The sequence below is a fragment of the Paramisgurnus dabryanus genome, chromosome 3 (genome assembly GCF_030506205.2).
Source record: "Paramisgurnus dabryanus chromosome 3, PD_genome_1.1, whole genome shotgun sequence".
Lineage (NCBI taxonomy): Eukaryota > Metazoa > Chordata > Actinopteri > Cypriniformes > Cobitidae > Paramisgurnus > Paramisgurnus dabryanus.
In genome coordinates, this window is record NC_133339.1 from 5001001 (window position 1) to 5015592 (window position 14592).

Below are 14592 nucleotides of genomic sequence, written 5' to 3' on the forward strand. Positions count from 1 at the left end.
AGCCATAAACAAGCATTTCTACAAAGGCAGAAACACCAAAATGGTGATTATAATAACAAATGTGTTGTAGCTCTCACGAGCGCAGTCATTTATGAATATGTGCATGCCAAATGAGTCAATTAGATGTAGTCTTTAAAGAGATGGATGTGTTTATGAACAGCACTTGCTGTTTAGAGATGGTAATAGTTTTAATAGCCCGTTTTTAAAAACTCAAGAAGTGTTTTACCATTGTAATGGCACTTTTGTAATGTTAAAGACCTACTGTCACACCGTGTGTGTGTGTTGCCCAGTATCTTTGGCATGGGTATGTTTTAGGGGTCCTTTGACAGTGTGTTCAGGGTAGATAAGGATTAGGTTGAATGTTTTTGGATGCTGTAGCATGTGTGTGTGTGTGTGGTTGCATGCTGATAACAGCATTGATTGGACTCATAGGATGGAGTCTGTGCTCTAATAATGGACAGGCTCTCCTTTGTGTGTTTAACTTTTGATGATCTGGCCCTTCGCTCATCAACGCTTTGTTTCTGACCAATAGCGTGGCCTCTCTCATTCACTTGCGTCCAGTTCTGCATACTGAGCTTCACTAATGTGCCATGTAATTGGATTGGAGGTCATCCGAGACACCTCCTGATGCTATTAGTATCTCCACACCACAAGAGGGCACTAATCAATGCCAGTGGCAGGTGGTCTGCATTGAATAGGGTGCTTACACTTAAGGCCCTGTCCCGAATGTCACACTCCGGACTTTGATGACATCATGTAGTGCAGACCTTAGGGACCCTTGACGCGTGTCCACGAGGGTGCACCGGAGTCATATTTTGTGACTTCAGTGTCACGCTGGAAATAGGAAGAGAAGTTGCCAATCAGTGTGAACCTTTCCCATCTGTCTCTGGTTGCTCTTTTGCAAGGACTTCTGAGTTGGTAAAGTGCCTGAAGCCTGCACCAGTGTGGGCTTCGCGGAAGACCGCATCAAGGGTGCAAAGGAGGTGCTGTTGAGCACATTTCGGAGCATAATACTCAAAATGATGCTTCCTCGAGATGGTCCTCACTGCAGAACATGACATCCAGGGAGCAAGGTTGAATATAGTTTCAACTTTTCCCACTTTATATACTTTGCTCCACCAGTTGTTGCAGCCCACAGTTAGTTGCAACCCGTGGTCGTCAACGTTGGCTCTTATCAATATAAGTCTACGTTTGATAATAATAAAGATTCAAAACTGCTGATCAATGAAAATGCAGTGGGAAGAGATCCAGCTCCACCCCTAAAACTCTGGATCGGGAACCAGCTCCGCCCCTGGATATGTATCCAACCCCGCCCCATAAATATCATGTTCTGCGGTGAGGCACTACTGGCTTCCTCGTTTCTTCGCTCCTCCTTCCATTTGCACATGATTCTGAAATTGATCAAGGTTAGCCACCTTGGAGGGTCTCAAAGTGGGGAATGGGGGAGTACGGAAAAATTTATGCGAAAACACCTCAAATCCTGATGAGTCATTTAGCACCAGGTCACCCACAAACTTGCTGTGCGTGTCGGGAGAGGGGCGGCGCTCGTCGCAAAGGATCTCCTCGCCAGGCCCTCGTGGGCCGGCTATCCCAGGCCAATCGGGTTCCCACGGACGCTGCGGTATTGTTATGTTTAGGGGGGATTCTGACTTAGAGGCGTTCAGTCATAATCCCACAGATGGTAGCTTCGCACCAGTGGCTCCACAGCCAAGCACACGCACCAAATGTCTGAACCTGCGGTTCCTCTTGTACTGGGCAGGATTACTATTGCAACAACACATCATCAGTAGGGTAAAACTAACCTTTCTCACAACGGTCTAATACACTCTTAGTATAAAAAAATATAATATAAATTTTCATGAATCTAAAATACAATAAATTTGGAATGAAGCGTAAACTTCAGAGCAAAACTCACACTTTCTGATGTATTCTGACAGAAAAGCATCATGGTATTATCTTAATGTTTAAAAGATACTATTATTATTATTATTTACAATAAAGTGTTATTATGCCATGATGGTATGCTAGTTTCGAGTATCGTAGCATAGTATATGAATATGCTAATCATGCAGCATACCTATTACATATTATGATGTCACCATCTGATATTCTGTGTGGGTATAACATAATAAAAAGTAAAGCTGCATTTACCACCAGCTATAAGCGTCAATGTGCATTGTAAATAAAATCTCCATCTTCCATTTCCTCAATTAGCATTTAGCATGAGTAGCTGAAAATAGCCTTCATTTCTGAGGCTTTTAGCGCTACGGTGTGTTGGAGTAGAGGTTTCTCTGTGTGTCAGTGTGTGGGTGCTTTGTAAGCTAGCAGGAATGCTCTGCTACCGCCAATGCTAAGATGGCTGCCAAGCGCTAAGATGGCTGCCAGGATCCCATAGAACAACAGGAGAAAGTAAATGAGGGGGTGCGGGAGAAAGAATAGAGGAAAACCAGGGGCTCTTATTATTTACCTTCATATAGTTTCATTGTTTTACAGTAAATTGCTCTGTTGGTGCCCTCTGTGGTGCAAATATCGATGTTCGTCATGTTAATCTGTTTTGTCGCTAATTGTGGCACTAATATGACGTTTTATCAGCTAAAGAGGTTGAATCTCATGCACACCATGTATGTTAAAAATGCAACAACAAAGCGGTCATAAACAGAGACGGTGGTCGGCTAAATCTATAGTTAGACGAAACTCACTGCGTATGGAAAAAAGAGGCTTGCCGCTCTCAGCCAATTCAAACACCCACAGGGGTCTGGGCTCTTTCCAAAATCACTATAATTTTTAAGATGAAAATCCTATAGAGACATTGTCCAAACAACTCGATGGCTATACACCAGCTTTTGTCCACGTCTGTGAGCTACGATGGGGCTGAGTTACAGCATACTGGTCTTAAATGTATGTATAGATTTTAAGATTAGCGGTGTAACTTTAAGTTTGAAATGGACAATGACACCTATGGCAGGTTTTTACTTTGTCCTAAATTGTGTTTAACAAAAAATACCTGATTTAACCAACAAGGACATGTTGATCAGATCTGTGCTTGTGTTGAGTTTTTGAAACACCTGCGTCTACAAAGTTGGGATAAGGATCTTGTTTTATGGACAAATAACTGTTCTGTGGTTTAATGCATAATGTAGTAGTATCAGATAGTATCTATAATATATATTTATTAACCAGGGGTGGCGTTTCCGTAACTTTGTGATTTTTTTTTCAAGTGTGCAAACTTGCCATAGCCAAGCAATGTTGAACAGTCTACCCGCAGTTCTTGTCCCTATAAGTAGTTGGTTACTATTTTAGTAGAAATTTTGATTGAAATACATTTGTATAAAAGTCCATATGTGAATCACACGGGTATATTTTTAGGAATAGCCAACAATACATAGCATGGGTCAAAATTATCGATTTTAACGATTTGACAACTTTAAAGGCGATTTTTTATTCAATCGTTTTTTTTTTTTTTTGCATCGTCAGATACCAACATTTAAATAGTTAAAATCTTGTCCTATCCTAAAAAAAACATACATCAATTAAAAGCTTATTTATTCAGCTTTCAGATTCCACAAATTGGCCCCCATGGCTGGTTTAATCCAGATCACAAATTTACAAGCCGCATATTTTGGGTAGCGTTAGAGATTGGTTCAAAATGTTACAGTTTTCATTGTAAAAATGTATATAAAAAACCCCGAACAGCATCATTTGTAATATCTCTGTATTACCTAAATGGGCCAGAACCGGAGCACATTTCCAGTTGCCGTCTCTTACCGCTGCATTAAATATGTACTGGCTTATCACAATGTTCCGCATCTGCTAATTGATTCAGGCGCCATTGGACTCGACCCAGCCAACATGTTCTGTCCCATGTTTAATCTGGTCTCTCTTTCTCCCCCTCCCTCTTTTCTCGCTTCTCTCTCTTTGTTTCTGTCCTCTGTGCAGAATCTGGACAATCGGACAACTCCAACCAGCAAGGAGAAGCAGACATCAAGCCTCCGCCCAATGGTGAGTCAAGTGCATCGAAAATCACAAACATACTTGCAATGTCAATGTAGATTCAAAATAGGTAAAAATATTTGTGAAGAAAAAATACTTGTGCCGACTTTCCTTTTTCGGTTGATGTCACCATGTCTGCATAATTATTAACCAATGGGTGCTGGCGGTGTTTCAGAAGGGAAGTAGTTGGCCAAAACTGACTTCAGACTTGTCCACATCTAATTTAAAATGTATCCACGGTGATTGCAATAAAATGAAATCATTTTTTTCCCTTATTAAATATTCTTTTTTGTTGAAAAATACATCAATATTTCTTTGTTTTAAAAAGTAATGATTGTATTTGGAATTAAAAGGGTTTTATGATCTGAAATAACATTTCAAGTTCTTAACTAGTGGTTCTTTAAAGGTCCCAGAAACTAACATGCTGGTCTGAAGCACTATATTCAATAACAATATGTTGTTTCAACATTGACATTGCAGTGCACGCATCTTTAATAGTCACATCGCAGGACATGCAGAGCAACTATTTCTTATGCCTTTTGCAGTCTTACACAATATGAGAAAGATTTTGAACAGCGGAGAGAAATTGCAGATGTATTTTTGCATGTATATGTGAGCTATACAGGAAATGCAATGTAGAAGTAAATTCTTCTCAAACAGAGCTTTTTATGTCATCTGGTGAAGTCATCCGTAGGGCTGTAACATCGCCTCATTGCGATTAATTGACCTCATCGCGATGGTTTGAGATCACGGCAATGATTGCACATCTCTTTAAAAAACACAAGGAGGAGCTGCAGCGCCTGCTTAAACGAGACCGTATCAGGTGGCGCTCCTTAACTTACAGTGTAAGGTGATGCATTGCAAATCTATTCAATACAGTGGAAAAAACAACATTTAAAGTAAAGCTGCAAAACTTTGATAAGCAGTATGAACTTTCAGGTAAAACATACATTTCCAAAACAGCAATTCCAAATTTAGGGAAGTGAGGATGGTATTCTTAAGGATTTGTGGGGAATTTATTTATTTATTTTTTCAGCCACTACAGACATGTGGTCCAGTACTAATATTACTTTTAAGACCTGTTTTGGTATAGTCAGTTTATTTTGATTGCATTTCAGAGACTTTATTGTGTTTATTTCTTTATAAAGAATTTTCATTTTTTTTAAAGATATATTCATGAAATAATTACTTTTAAATATGTTATGTGTATTAATATTTACTGCCAGATAAAGATTTCATTTAAATAATCACAACAATGTGTGAAAATAATTTCATGAACAAACAAAAAAATTATGAGAATTAAATGTCAAAGCAATAAAACAGGCAATTAATTATTGTCACAATTTATTAGACAATTAAACGTCAGCCAAATGTCATAATCGTGACAGCCATAGTCATGCAGTACTTCTTCACAATACACATTGCAGAAAAAAATAAAATAAAAATAAATAATCGCAATGTCAACCCCCTCCAAAATATTGTGCATGCCTAATTTCCGATTAACCATATATAGCACACTGTAAAAAAAATCTTAAAGGAATATTCCATTTTCTTAAAAGAAAAATCCAGATAATTTACTCACCACCATGTCATCCAAAATGTTGATGTCTTTCTTTGTTCAGTCGAGAAGAAATTATGTTTTTTGACGATTTTTCTCATTTTAATGGACTTTAATAAAGCCCAACATTTAACACTTAACTCAACACTTAACAGTTTTTTTCAACGGAGTTTCAAAGGTCTATAAACGATCCCAAACGAGGCATAAGGGTCTTATCTAGCAATACGATTGTAATTATTGACCAGAAAAATAAAAAATATGTACTTTTAAACCACAACTTTTCGTCTAAGTCCGGTCCAGCGCGACCTAACGTAAACGCGTAGTGACGTAGGGAGGTCACGTGTTACATATATAAAACGCACATTTGCGGACCATTTTAAATAATAAACTGACACAAAGACATTAATTAGTATCAGTTGACATACAACAACGTAGGAACGGTCCTCTTTCAACACACTTGTAAACACTGGGGCGGAGTTTCGCGTTCGTCCTCTGTGACCTCTTGACGTCATGACGTATTGCGTGGGGTCAGCTGGGCATCACGACCGGATCTAAATGACGAGAAGTTGTGGTTTAAAAGTGTATATTTGTTATTTTTATTGTCAAAAATGACAATCGTTTTGCTAGATAAGACCCTTATGCCTCGTTTGGGATCGTTTAGAGTCCTTTGAAACTCTGTTGAAAAAAACTGTTAAGTGTTGAGTTAAGTATTTAATGTTGGGCTCTATTAAAGTCCATTAAAATGAGAAAATTCCTGCAATGTTTTCCTCAAAAATCATAATTTCTTCTCGACTGAACAAAGAAAGACATCAACATTTTGGATGACATGGTGGTGAGTAAATTATCTGGATTTTTCTTTTAAGAAAATTGACTAATCCTTTAAGTTAAACAATTTCAACTTGTTTTTATAAGTTATGTTAGCGCACATTTAAGTTGTTTTGCACACGTGTTTTCGACGTACTGTTTCCTCTTGGCTTAAAATAATTAAAGCAAGTATAATAAACTTTCAAAAGTCCAAAAATAAAGTCAGATATGCCAATCCATTTATTAACATAACGAAAAGTAAAACATTTCTCAAAATAAACGTAATCTCTCCATGATTTGCCTATAAGCCGTGTCTTAAGAAGACTTGTGGCAGATCACAGCGCCAACCCATGCCAATACATAGAATGGCTCCAACAAGTTATGTCAATTTATAAGATTAAAATGTTAAGTTGAATTGACTTGCAAAACCAAGTTGTTTTAACTTCATGCTAACAGCGTAGCAACTAAAGAACCCTATACAGCCAAAAAAGGTTCTAATGAAGACTTGATGAAGTTCAAATCCTCCACACAAAAGTTTATTGTTCACATCTGAAGCTATCATTAATAGGTATAAACGAACAACTTCTGATATCCCTGAGCTATACATTCTTGACTCTGAAACTCACGGTCTCAGAAGTGTGCGCGCAAATACCGGACGATCCGTATCGCAAGCCGTTTTATTTACGCTGTCAAGGTCACATGCACGCCCAGGCTGTCGCTCACCACAAACACAGAGCGCGAAAGAAAGTGATTTTCATCCAAGTTTATTATAGTAGGCCGGTCCGCCTGTGACGGAGAGTGGCGGAACGCTCATAAATCACTCTTGACGTGATTGGCTGATGGGAACCACATGGCTGCGGCACGGGACGGCGCTGAGCTCATGTGCCGGCCTCGCTGCGGTTAACCGGCACGCACACACAGAAAATACACACGCCGGCACTACAGATGGGTGTGGAACCATGCATGGACCATTCACCCGTATTGCCCACACACACATACGAGTGCATACTGAAAGTCCATATGTACAGCAAAAGCAATGTGCCGGAAAAACATACGCACCATGCATTTGTATATTTGTGTGCAGTGTACCACACACGCGCACACTTCAGCTGTATACACACACACACACACCCTTAGTGTGACATAAAGCATTTTTAGTGCACTTATTAAGGTTTAACTGGGATACGTGAGGTCGCTGTGTTGGATTTAACCATAAGTATGGGGTAGTCTGTAATTCCTTTGAGACGGAGAACATATGCCAGCTGATTACTGTAATTATATACTCTCGGCCTTTTTATGACAATTGCACGAGTTTATTTTCTGTGTGTGTGCGTTTGACAGGTGCAGATGGTTTTGTAAAGGGGTTTTCACCCTTTTTTTAGGTTATGCATATAATATGTGGATTCAACCTATCGCAGTGAGCAGTAAACATCCCTTGCTCAAGGGCACCCTAAGTCACAACCTACCATTCATGATACTTAAATCGGCGACCTTCTGGTTACAAGCCCAATTCTGTAGGCCAAACAAAAATTAATCCTAACGTGGCCTCTGATGTATGTGTGTTATATAGCCCAATAGTTTTAAAAGGAAATAAACATGAGAATATGAACAAATACAGTTACAACTCCCTGCTAGCTCATTTGCATCAATGGTGATCTCATGTGGGGTCGTTTCATACATCTGGTTTGTCTCTCTCCTCCAGGACACTTGAGTTTCCAGGACTGCTTTGTGACGTCAGGCGTGTGGAACGTGGCCGAGTTGGTCCGTGTGTCACAGAGTGAGTGTTTTCACCAGCATCTCTCTAATCCACACGCTTCACTGGAGATGGGAATCGAATCATGAATCCACTTTGCAATTCCAATTCAAGATGCACTTAGCTCATATGGATTCTGACAATAGACATGTTTGAAGTTTTAAGCAATGCATCGTGTCGCCATGCATTATGGGATTGATTGTGATAAATTGGGTGCTTTTCTGTCTGCATCTCATTTAGCACCTGTTGCCACGGCAACCGGACCCAACTTCTCTCTGGCCGATCTGGACAGTCCAGGATATTACAACATCAACCTAGGTCGCCGCTCCATAACGTCCACACCATCGACCAGGTACACACACATACACACACACAGGCAAACTTTTCAGCCTTTCTCTAAACTAATATGTGACCGTGGAACACAAAACCGTCATAAGAGTTCATTTTTTTAGATGTATACATAAAAATACTTTCCATTAATGTATGGTTTGTTAGGATAGGACAATATCTGGCTTAGATACAACTATTAAAAAAATTTAAAGTAGTTAGAAAAATGCATGTAAAGATCATAAACCAAATTAAGTTTTAGCAACACATATTACAAATTAAAAAGTTTGTTTTAGCGCCTGCTATTGGCTTACTGCTGAATGGCCTTATGGACTAAAAAGGGGAAATTAACGTACTTTAAATTTGCAAAAACTATAAAGAAATACAATAACAGGCTTAAATAACCCCAAAACATAAGTCCACTTACAGTTCTCACGGACACGCGTTTTATCAACTGGCTATCCTCCAGACATTTCGGCCGTGTGGCGCGCATGCACGCTTACAGTGTGAAGCGCATCCACGCTATTCTCTGAGATGCACTTGACGGCCTTTTGTGCAGCGAATTATTATTATTATTTTATTTTTTCGGACAACCTAGTTTAGGCGGTAGGGTTTCCCAGCTTAGGTGGGCCGCCCGAACTGCAAAGTGCTGCGGGAAACCTTGGATAAATTTACGGTAGGAAATTTACTAAATATCTTTTTGGAACATGATCTTTACATAATATACTACGATAATTTTATCTCAAGCAATGTATTTTTTTTACAAATACCGCGTGAGGTAGCGGTCACACCAAAGCGTTTCCATTGTTTCCAATGGAAGCGCCAAGAGATTGACAGCTCGTCAATGTCACTTCTTACTCGGCCATCTAATCACAGTGGTGGAGGGGCGGGACAAATATCACACCAACAACCGATGCATCATTCAACGACTGATAAACAAAGCAGAAGTATCACAGCAACCAAAGCGCTCAGCTAAAAAAACGCTTGCAAGTACCCACAGTCGGCATCCACCTGGCATTTTTATCCGGGTGTGTTGTTCATGCTACCTTACGACTGGTTTTGCGGCCCACGGTCACACATATAAATCTTGCATGCATTAAACTGCTTTATTGCTGTATATGATCTGTCTCTCTTACTGTATAGCTTTTTAATACATGTTAGCACTCAAACTCTCGTACTTTCCTTTTTACCCATCATGCATCTATATTTGTGTCTATTTACTTGTCTTTCTACCGCTCTTGTATATCTTCTCACTGTTCTGCTTACTTTTCTACCTTTGTCTTTATCATTGTTGTCGTTTTTGTCTCTGTCTTCTCCTTCCTCTCACGTATCACACGCTGCAGGGCTGAGATGGAGTTGTATGCCAGTCTACCACGGAGGTACCACACATTACCTGTTCACTTTCTCTGTCGGATTAACTCTATACTGACTTTGCTCATTTCTCATTTTACCTAGTTAACCTGTGATTTCAAATGTATCAAGTAAGGGATAATGTATATAGGCAGCTGGTTGTTATTGCAGAAATAAGCCCAGATTATGAAGCAGAGCGGTCTTGTATTACACGTAAGGTGCTTACTGTATTGTGCGGTAACAGCCGTCTGCCTGTAGATTATCTTACTTATTACACGGCTGTTTATCTCATAAGTAATGTTTTATGAGCTAATTTTTAACGATGACAGACCTTCCACAAGGAAACCCCGTTTATTTTGTGTTTTGAGATAAGACAAGAAGTTAAAATGTCACACACTATTTGGTTTAATCATTTGTAAATATAATGTCATATATGTTGACATATTTATATTTATTTTTTGTGTAATATTAACTTGTATCTGTCAAAATAATTTGCAGCATCCGGGTTACCGTGTGTTATTAGTTTTGAGCGGTTATCTGGGAATAATAAACTTGCAAATGTCGCGGTTGGCCAATCAGAATCAAGCATTCCAATAAGCCGTGTAATAAGATGGATTAAAAATTACATAAAATATATTTAATTGTAGTTCTGGTGGTATGATGGTGTTTTGAGTCACACCTAATGTAAAGTCTATGCTAGATTTTAACATTTATTTGTTCAAAATAATTTTGCTTTTTGGCCTCAATTTTTAATGAAGATAAAATTATTAATTAATATTTTATTTAATGTATAATTGTAAAAATATATTATCAAATGGTTATTGAAATAAATAAAAAAACATAAAATGTATGTGTTTATGCATTTGGCAAACCTATTTATCCAAAGTGAGCGTTGATGTTAGATCACCATGTTAGATGGTGTCCCTATAATATAATGTTTAATGAGTCTCTCTCTCTTTCTCTGTGTCTCTCTCTCTTTCTCCCTCTCTCTCTCTTTCTCTTTGTCAGTTCCAACAAGCGTAAGTCTATTGATGACAGTGAAATGGAGAGCCCAGTGGATGATGTCTTCTACTCGGGTCGTTCTCCTGCCCCAGGAGCATCTCAGCCCAGCGGTTGGCCAAATGATGTTGATGCAGGTAAAGTCACCTGACCCCTCTGGCTCGTCTCATTGGCTACCTGAACTCCACTTATCCAGCTATCAAACTACCAAACCATTATACTTTGCATATTGTATACTGCACCAGTCAGCTGTGCCTCAATTCCTGCAGGAGACCAAATCAGAATAGATGATGTTTGTAATTTGTTCAAGTATTATTGCAAACAATGAACAGATATGAATGAATATTGATGTAGTGTTCACCAAGTACCCACTTTGTAACAGAGATTTCTGGCATTAAAGTTATCATTTTTTAAGTTTTTTTCACCGACCGATGCTCTGAAAATATAATGGCTATTTCCCAAAGGAAATACATTTGGAAAATTTAGGATAAAGTGGACATGTTCAGTTACTATGGTTGTTCATGTTTTTTGTGTGGAATTAAATGTGCCGTCTACTCCGACTGATGTCTGCTGTCTGTAATCCAATCCAATAAGACCTCACATCTGAGTAAAATTCACGGTGAAGTACATCAGCACCTCAGTGAGCGAACACAGAGCCTGTGCGAACCGAGCCAGACTTTCTATTCATTTTCTGTCCATCCTTTCATCCATCAATCCTTTGCTCTGTCTTTCTCTGTTTTAATCTGTGTCTGTCCATTATCTTATTCCTCAACAGACCGTATAAATGAAACATGCAGGGAAGTAAATGATGACAGTAACTCTTTTAGATAGCTGGAGCCATCTCTGTGTTAATTGATCTGAGTGTTTGAGGAGCAGTTGTGCAATCACTGTCAATCATAATTCATCTGTGCATGTAATAATCTTACAGCATTTTACTGTTTAGAGTTTAGGAGACAAATACACAAATGCATTTATACCAAAACATGTGTGTTCTTTTTTCTAGTAAAACTTTACAATAAGGTTGTATTTATTTACATCAAAGGATTAGTTAACATCAACTAACAATGAACAATACTTTTACAGATATTTATTCATTTAAATTCTTGTTCATTTCAGCATTTATTAATAGATTGTTAAAATAAAAAGTTGTATTGTTTTAAATATTCGTTAATGCAAAAAAAAAATAGTAATAAAAAATCTTATTAGTAGTCCACTTTAAAGATGGGGTCCATTGACTTTTTATAGTAGGAAAAAAATACTATGGTAAGTCAATGGGCCCCATCTATAAAGTGGACTACTCCTTTAACTAACATTAACAAAGATTAACTATTTCCCCGCCATTGACGACTTATTTCACCAATTAAGTGAAAACATTTGCATAAAAAGTGTTCCAGATGAGTTTTTATGTTAATCTGTAGTACCGCAATTACCCACTAGATGGTGTACTTTCCCAATTTATAAAAAATTTAAGCAAAAAATGATGTTCTAATTTTACACTCCGTGTATGTTTTGATAATCGTTCTGAATCTGATCTCTAACAAAATTCCTAAATTATAAATATATAAAAATGTATTTCTCATTAGTAATGTGTGTTGATAAGGACTTCATTCGGACAACTTTAAAGGTGATTTTCTCAATATGTAGATTTTAGACCCTCATCTTGCAGATTTATCTCGGCCAAATATTTCCCTATCCTAACAAACCAAACATCAATGGAAAGCTTATTTATTCAAATATGGCGGCACATTGATAACAATCCAGTTTAATTGGACAGGTGGCGTGTGAATTGGGACAGGGTCATTTCTGATATTTAGCTGCTCCGCCTCTCTATTTTAGTTAAAGCTGATTGGACGGTTTGTGTAGTTTTCTTTTGTGTTGTTCTGCTGTACTTCAGAAGGATTACGAGATGCAAATGTTTAAAACTATAGATAGCATCTTCTGTCATGTGCAAATTTTAACAACACTTTAATGTTTGGGGTCAAATGGACCCCAAATAGTTTAATATATGCTAAATAACATTACATTTAAAATAAAATTGAAAAAAATCTTTTAATTTTATTATATACATTCATTGTTTATTTAATAGATTCAATATGTATAAATATATATCAATATTATATAAATCAAATATAAATATCAAAGATAGATTTATAAGTTTATGTTTAGTAAAAAAGTTGTAATGAAAATAATATGTAACAATTTATCTGAGAACAGTTATTAATAGTAAAAAACACTCATTAGATTAGTTTTACAGGAACACCGTGTGTACTGTATGTACATTTATATAGTTGGCAGATTTATCCAAGTGACTAAAAGTAACTTCAAGTCAAAAAGTATCAAGGAAAAGTAGGTTTAAAAAATACAGAGATGTCAAAGGAGCTTTGGGGTCAATTTAACCCCAAACATAATAGGAGAATTAAGTGTGTATATCTGCTTATATTAAGATGTATTGATTTAAAAGTGATCTCAGGTTTTCCTAAACCTCCCCAAAAATCCCCCATCTCTCTTTCAGTCTCTCTCTCTCGTTCTTTTTGATTGTTAACACTATTCTTCTTCCCTGTTTGGGTTTTTTCAGTGCAGCACCATTTGGCCAGTATGCAGGAGAGGAAGATTAAACATGAGAACGAAGGCGTGCAGTTTCCTTACCATGGTTAGACCACATTACCCTCATATTTATATATTTATGCTCATATATACTGTACACATGAACTGTATTTTTCATCTCTTCATCTCATTCATACTCTGATGCATCACACACATCGTACTTTCTGATTTGTTGTTTGCTGGTGGATGTGTTTGCTTCTTTGTATCTGCATCTGTTTTGCTTCATACATCATGTAAGTCTATTGTGTTGTAGAGTCTTCTAGATTGTGGACTGATATTCAAAGCAAAGATGTACTGCACTGTACTTTTTCTAGCACATGCAGGATTTTAAGTGTGTGTGTGTGCATGCGCTTGTGTTGCGTGTGTGTATGAAGAAGGCTCTAAATGCTATAGACAATCTCTTAAAGGAACAGTATGTAAGAAATTTATATCAATTAATCATCAAATGGCCCTGATATGTCACTAGACATTAATAAATCATTTTCATTTCAAATACTTATATCACTGACAACAGTGGTCTGGCCAGGATATTGCCATTTAAAAAGTGGAGTTGCAGCCCTCAACTGATGTTTATGTTGTCATGTTGTGTATTGGCCACCAGTTGGGTGATTGCAGTACCAGTTTTAGCCAGAAGTTTTGTTATTGCAATACCAGTTTTGGCCACAATCCTACATACTGTTCCTTTAACCAATCAGTTTGTAGATTCAGCACGGCTTTGAGATCTCGAACTAGGAACAGACTCGAAATCATACTTTATTTTAAGGATGTGAATGCAAACAAAAGCACGGTTTTGTGCAATTCACATGCAGCCGTCTGCGGTCAGGTCAGATATTATCATGGACAGCAACAATTTGAAGGCAACCTTGATTTAGTTCATATCAACATGTCTTTATCTAGCAAGCAATAGCCGCCATTTTCCCGTTTAGGTTAAATATTGACCCGATATAATCCAGTAACCCACTTCTAGCCAAAATAGACTTTAATTTGGTTAAAGGTGCAGTGTGTATGTTTTAGCGGCATCTAGCTGTGAGGTTGCGAATTGCACCCTTCCCTTTTGAAGCACATAGAGAAGCTACGGTAGCCGTCACATGACAAACATGTCATTATCTGAGACAATGTAGTGAAAAATGCGCTCTGTTCAGCAATTTAGGGCTACTATAAGGACATGACATTGCAAAATGGCGGCATCCATTGAAGGGGACCCGCT

General features: G+C 37.8%; 1 protein-coding gene across 19 annotated transcripts in view; it reads left to right on the plus strand.

Moving 5' to 3' along the window:
- Nucleotides 1-14592, plus strand: part of nfixb (nuclear factor I/Xb) — a 189707-nt gene that overhangs the window by 146520 nt on the left and 28595 nt on the right. For 15 of the 19 annotated variants that reach the window (XM_073813763.1, XM_073813764.1, XM_073813767.1 and 12 more), the window contains 6 exons: nt 3937-3999; nt 8055-8129; nt 8346-8457; nt 9776-9811; nt 10791-10918; nt 13357-13431. In XM_073813763.1, the coding sequence (XP_073669864.1) occupies nt 3937-3999; nt 8055-8129; nt 8346-8457; nt 9776-9811; nt 10791-10918; nt 13357-13431 (489 nt within the window). The remainder of the gene's footprint in view (nt 1-3936; nt 4000-8054; nt 8130-8345; nt 8458-9775; nt 9812-10790; nt 10919-13356; nt 13432-14592) is intronic. The other 4 variants (XM_073813774.1, XM_073813765.1, XM_073813775.1 and 1 more) reach the window with 1 other exon arrangement.